Consider the following 6,624-nt stretch of genomic DNA (forward strand, 5'->3'; position numbering starts at 1 on the left):
GATGGCGAAGTGAGTTTTTCAGGTGATGCTTCTCGCGTGACGTACAATGTAGTGGACACACGGGTTTCCACTAGTTACCACAGCCACAATGTAATGGCTCTATCGAAAAATTAATGAAATCAAACATTTGATTTTTGGTGTTAATTTAGATTTCGGCATAAGGTTAGCAATGTGGTTAGGGTTAAGGTTGAAATCAAATTTTAAGAAGATAAATTGTAGAAATGTTTGGGGTTTATGACTTTGTGGTTGTGGTAACTAGTGACGACCGACTGCTTTGGACGCTTCTTCAACAAAACCACTCAACCACCTCCGTAGCTTTCTAACCAACATGAAATAGAAACATTGAAGCTCTGTACACCATGTTTGTGTAGCTACACGAATATCAGTGATTTAAACACCGTTCTGTTAACATATCTACTAGTTCAATTAAACGTGATTTGCTTGCTAAATTTGCAAATGTGTTACCGAGCCTAGCACTAGGCTAGTCGCTAATGAAAGCTAGCTAGCTAACATCCCTGACAATGAGCTCACAAAGCTACTCTCCTCCTGCTAGTGAAGAGGTCTGCTGGACGGAGAAAGCAGCTCTGGGGATGAACATTGTCGTAAAAGAAGAAGAGGAGGAGGATATTACAGTGATAGGAATGGAAGAAGCTTGTCGAATGAAAAAGGAGGAAGAGGAGGCTATCACGTTGAAAGGAGGGGAAATACCGTTTGTTGTGAAAGAGGAAGAGGGAATACAGGCTGTCACAGTGGAAGAGGTAGAAGCTTTCAGAATAAAAAAGGAGATGGCTTCCTCTATCACATTGAAAGAAGAGCCTTTTGGAGGGAAGGAGGAGTCCATAACATTGAAAGAAGAACCTTTTGGGGTGAAAGAAGAGGAGGAGACAGAAGATCCGATTAACACTGGTGAGTATTGTCTTAAAAAAAACAGGGGGACAACTATGCAGTTGTTGGTTTTAAATTGTAAAAAAATATATATACATGTGTCGGTAGACTGAAAAGAGCATAACCAGTAGAAAACATTGACTTAAAGCATCAACTCCAATTTCATCCTGCCATTATAACATTCAATACACCCCACATACATGTCTGGGGTGCAGTCTTCAATAAGCTTTCAAAAACAAACCTATTTTTATTATTTTTTTATTTTGATCACAGCGTATTAAGACATGTTTTTGTTTTTTGTTGTTGTTGTTATTATTGGGCTTATTCTAATGACCTCATAAAAAAATAGTACTTTTTTAAAAGCTTATTTACTTATTTTCCTTTAGTTTGTATTTAGAGTTCGCTTGTCTATTGCTCTCAGAGGGAAGATCCTAGGATGAGTGATATGTCTGAAATCATGATGGTAGAGAGCAAGCTACACCCTTTGTTTTTACCGGTAGTCAAACTCTTCCCTTTACAGATCCAAAAACGAGGCAATATGCAGTTTTCTGTCCCTCCCAGGGCTCTACAGTGAAGGAGGACATCAGAAAGGTACAGGACGTATCTACTGTGGTATCTAATGTGGTACCCGTGAATCCCAGACAGTTTGGTGGTGATGACGATTCTATTCACTGCAACAAAGAATGGGACGTGAAAGACAAGGATTGGTTTCCTAGCAACAGGCTGAAAGCGGAGTCGGCTCCAGAGAGCCACACCCCAGAGCAGAGGGGGTGTGGTGTGAGTACATCCCAGTCACAAAGTGTTTCTGGTTCTCAACAGTCCTTCCTTGGTTCCTCGACCTCCTCCTATTAATGCATTGGAGGAGAATATTGATATATTGAAATACTGATATGTGAATGTTTTTTGGCAAATACAGGTGATTCTGATTGGACTTTCTCCTCTAATGCATTTATAGCAGGAGGTCCAGAGAATGAGGAACCAAGGAATCAAGGTAGGAGAGTTTCTGATCTGAGGTTCCTCATGGACTTTCTCCTTCAATGCATTTATAGTCCAGAGAAGGAGAGGAATCAAGGTAGGAGAGTGTTTCCCACCCTAAATTGATTGTTTATTTTTGTGGGTTCCAGGACATGTCTTTCCCTCTCCCAGGGTCCCCAGGTCGTGCCTCTCCCACTGCTGCCTTACTGTGGGGTCTGAAGAGGGTGTCTGTGCGGCTGGTCGACTGCAGGAAAACACCGGGTCTGAGTGGGACTGTGAGAGGAAAAGAAGAGGGAGATTCAGATTCAAGTAAGAACAGTGGTGTGTGGATTAGACTACAATCTGCTTCTGTTACAGTTCTGTGGTCAGTGTATTCACTGTTGTATAGCAGCTCATTAGTTTTGAAACCACTCACAAACTTATTTTTGCAAAAGTAATTGTGCACTGATTGGTGGCATCTCGTTAGTCAGAAGGCATTTCACCCGTGCTGGCTTGTCATCTCGTTAGTCAGAAGGCATTTCACCCGTGCTGGCTTGTCATCTCATTAGTCAGAAGGTGTTTCACCCGTACTGGCTTGTCATCTCATTAGTCAGAAGGTGTTTCACCCGTACTGGCTTGTCATCTCATTAGTCAGAAGGCGTTTCACCCGTACTGGCTTGTCATCTCATTAGTCAGAAGGTGTTTCACCCGTGATGGTCCAGGTGATACTTAAGACCTGCTGGCCTGTGCTGGTCCAGGTGATACTTAAGACCTGCTGGCCTGTGCTGGTCCAGGTGATACTTAAGACCTGCTGGCCTGTGCTGGTACAGGTGATACTTAAGACCTGCTGGCCTGTGCTGGTCCAGGTGATACTTAAGACCTGCTGGCCTGTGCTGGTCCAGGTGATACTTAAGACCTGCTGGCCTGTGCTGGTACAGGTGATACTTAAGACCTGCTGGCCTGTGCTGGTCCAGGTGATACTTAAGACCTGCTGGCCTGTGCTGGTCCAGGTGATACTTAAGACCTGCTGGCCTGTGCTGGTCCAGGTGATACTTAAGACCTGCTGGCCTGTTCATCAGTTGGCATGAGAGATGTTGAGAGAGTAATGACTTTTGTTGGCTCTCCCTGTTTAAGTTCTGAAACCAAGCCTTTTATCCGGTGTCTTCCCTGTTTCGTATAGATCTGCTTTCTGTTTACTCCCTATCTTAAGTTGGTGGGGGCTTGTCTTTTTGTTTGGCTCTCCTCAGTGGGCATACATGGTGGGAATTGTTTATGGCACATTTTCTAGTTTCATGTCAACTTTCATGCATTCAGAAAATATACTCTGGAGTTGCTTACCAAGACGACATTGTATCTTCCTGAGTGGCCTAGTTACAGTTTTGACTTAAATCGGATTGAAAATCTGTGGTAAGACTTTAAAATGGCTGTCTAGCAATGATCACCAACCAACTTGACAGACGGACCCTGAAAGACTCATAGCTGTAATCGCTGCCAAAGGTGATTCATGTAATGACTCAGGGGTAGGAAAAATTATGTAAATGAGATATTTCTGTATTTCATTATCAATCAATATGCAAAAATGTCAAAAAACATGTTTTCACTTTGTCATTATGGGGTATTGTGGGGCATTATGGGGTATCGTGTGTAGATGAATTAGAATGTTTTATTTAATCAATTTTGTATTCAGGCTGTAACACAACAAAATGTGGAATAAGTCAAGGTGTATGAATACTCTCTGAAGGCACTGTACATACCCAGCGTCAGATGAACTCGTGGATATAATTTGTATGTCTCTGCCGTGCAGTATGAAGAAAGTTAGAGGCAGTTTCACTAGCCAATGCTAACTAGCATCCGCTAGCATACCTGTAGACTTCCAGCCATTGCGCTAACACGTTGCCAGAATCTCGCAGTGTCCCTTTAAAGCTACAATGTAAGATGTGTTTACCATCAAAGAGTGGGTCACCAACAAAACAGTATTACCAGTGGATCAAATGCAGCTTATGACATTGATTTAAATACAGTAGTCCTCAATATCTATGATTATAGTGCTCTGCTATAAGACTTTTTTAAAATTATGAATTGTTTGAAAACTGGCCACAGGTTATTGAGGGATGTGATTAGGATTCAACCTTATAGGAAGACAGTTGTATCATATGGAGGTTTCATTCAGGTCTCTCTTTTAAATACACATTCTATTTTTCTTTGGCAGGTGAAAGACCAGACTCAGAGGGGCCAGAGATGTCCAAACCAGGAAGACAACACCACTGCTCCCAGTGTGGAAAGAGTTTTACCCGGTTAGGGTCCTTGAAAAGGCATGAAGGAATACACGCAGGAGAGGAGACTTACCACTGCTCCCAGTGTGGAAAGAGTTTTACCAGGTTATTTAGCCTGAAAAGACATGAGATGATACACACAGGAGAAAAGCCTTTCCACTGCTCCCAGTGTGGAAAGAGTTTTACCCGGTTATGGCACCTGCAAATGGATGAGAGAAGGCACAGAGGAGAGAAGCCTTTCTGCTGCTCCGATTGTGGAAAGAGTTTTACCCAATTAGGGAGCCTGAAAGAACATGAGAGAATGCACACAGGAGAAAAGCCCTTCAACTGTTCACTTTGTGGAAAGCGTTTTACCCATTTAGGGAGCCTGAAAGGACATGAGAGCATGCATAGAGGAGAAAAGCCCTTCCACTGCTCACATTGTGGAAAGAGTTTTACCCGGTTGGGGCACCTGAAAACACACGAGAGAATTCACACAGGAGAAAAGCCCTTCCACTGCTCCCTGTGTGGAAAGAGTTTTACTCAGTTAGGGGGCCTGACAAAACATAAGATATTACACAAAGGAGAGAAGCATTTCCACTGCTCCCTGTGTGGAAAGAGTTTTATCCAGTTATGGGGCCTGAAAACACATGAGTGGACGCACATAAAAGAGAAGCCTCACCCCTGTTCCCAGTGTGGAAAGAGTTTCACACAGTCAAGATACCTGAAAAAACATGAGCTGACACACTCCGCAGAGAAGCCTTGAAAGAATCCACATTGCAGAGAAATATATCTTGGAAAGATATTTATCCAGTTAGGGAACCTGAAAGACCACGAGGTAACAGACACAGGGGAAATGCCTTACCACTGCTCCCAGTGTGGAAAGAGATATTTAACATAAATACATCAGTTAATTAATGAGTTAACACATACAGTGCTCCAACACTTGTCTCATATTTTTGACTGACTGTTTATTTGTGTATGCCACATGAAATAAAATTGTACAAAGTGAACTCAATGTTTTTTAACATGAATTGAGTATATCTGTTTCAATATAGAGTATGTCAGTTGTAATGCTTTTTAATTAAATTATTATTTTTTTGAACTCTGGCTTTGTGTATATTCTCTGTGTGTTAATCAAGTGCTATTTAAATGTGATATATTTCCTCTTGTGTTTGCATTGTATATGTATGTGAAAAATAAATAAATGTACAATTCTATTCCAACAGTATTTATCCATAATATTTTCCTGTGAGACCTGGAATTTTAATACGGGAGCACCAGTGCGCCTAGAAAAAAATATCACCCAGATAAATACTTTTTGTAATGATAAGGCTTCGCTGTACTGTTGTTTACTGAGTACAGATTCATTAGCGTCATGCTTGCACCATTACTACAGCGAAAACTGCTCATTTCTAAACCAAACAGGATTTTTTTCCTTCCTGTCACGTATTGGGGGGCGCATTTTCCATTCATAAACCATGTCGCTTGCTGTTCTAAAACTACTTGCGGGCTGTTAACCATTTTCTTTTACATGTTGTTTAGTCATGTTTGTTTCCTCATCTTGCTAGCCAGGTAGATAACAACCTGTTAACTGTATTAGTACATTCAAACATTTGGGGGCACAGAAAGATTGGAAACGGGATAACTTCTTCAGGAGATCATAGCAGTGAATGATTTCTCTTGCATGTGGTCGTCACAAACGTTCTTAAAGAGACCGTGTACAATGTTCCATGCATCTCAATAGGAAAATAGTGCTTTTACATCATGTTTAAACCTAATATTACACAAATTGCTTATTTGTCTCAATATTTTTTGTATTTCTAATAAACTAGTTTCTAGGGCACAGCATGTGCTTCAGAAGTAGCTAGACTTCATATAAGCTATATCTCAATCGATTAAAAAAATAATTCTTATTATTCTGTAAAACATGCAATTATATTGGAGTTTTTACTCCTGAAACCTATACTATGAATTAGGTTTGAGGAGTTAGCGAGGTAACTTAGTGGTTAACTCTGAGTTCAACTCGAGATAACAAGCCACACGAATGTGGCTCACCTTTAAACCAGGTAGATTTCTATTGTAAGGAATCCTTCAGAACTTACCTGGTCTGGGGCAGGCTACCTCTGGACTAACTCCACTTATGCTGAATCAAATGTCTGAGCTGCGAGTTGAGGACCAATGAAAATCGGTTTTCCTCCCTCTCGAAAAGATTGCGTCCTTGTCCCATTTAATTTGAGGAAGACTGATATAAATATTTAATAAATCTAATTTTTGTGTTAATTTTTTACATTTTAAATTACTGATCACATTACATGCTTTCACACACAGTAAAACTTTAGTATGAATAAATAACTATTTTATCGATAGGAGTGGTGGAAAAGGTGCTTGTGCATTGATAAGCACACCAAAGATCACATTAATGACAAGTAACAATGTAATAAAATAAAGATGCCTACTTCACAGCAGCCTGCTGAGTTTGCAAGTTAACTTTTCCTTCATTTGGATTTCAGCACAAATTAATATGTGGTAC

General features: G+C 40.7%; 1 protein-coding gene across 2 annotated transcripts; it reads left to right on the plus strand.

The window, feature by feature from the left end:
- The first annotated feature begins 271 nt into the window (after nt 1–271).
- LOC115178446 (zinc finger protein OZF-like) lies at nt 272–5,317 on the plus strand. Of its 2 annotated transcripts, none has more exons than XM_029739629.1 (4): nt 272–906; nt 1,406–1,662; nt 2,010–2,169; nt 4,049–5,317. In XM_029739629.1, exons 1-4 carry the CDS (start codon nt 522–524, stop codon nt 4,855–4,857), a joined length of 1,611 nt encoding a protein of 536 aa, XP_029595489.1. In that variant the 5' UTR covers nt 272–521; the 3' UTR covers nt 4,858–5,317. The 2 variants fall into 2 exon arrangements, with proteins under 2 accessions (XP_029595489.1, XP_029595490.1); XM_029739630.1 differs by having other exon boundaries at nt 1,406–1,476.
- Nucleotides 5,318–6,624: the final 1,307 nt, after the last annotated feature.

The sequence above is a fragment of the Salmo trutta genome, chromosome 38 (genome assembly GCF_901001165.1).
Source record: "Salmo trutta chromosome 38, fSalTru1.1, whole genome shotgun sequence".
In the NCBI taxonomy this organism is placed as follows: Eukaryota; Metazoa; Chordata; class Actinopteri; order Salmoniformes; family Salmonidae; genus Salmo; species Salmo trutta.

Excerpts from the sequence above, each read along its gene's own strand:
- LOC115178446 (XM_029739629.1), top strand. The coding sequence starts at position 522 with ATGAGCTCACAAAGCTACTCTCCTCCTGCTAGTGAAGAGGTCTGCTGG. Across the intron at positions 1,663-2,009 it reads CAGAGCAGAGGGGGTGTGGT|GACATGTCTTTCCCTCTCCC; the intron begins GTGAGTACATCC and ends TGTGGGTTCCAG. Across the intron at positions 2,170-4,048 it reads AGAGGGAGATTCAGATTCAA|GTGAAAGACCAGACTCAGAG; the intron begins GTAAGAACAGTG and ends TTTCTTTGGCAG.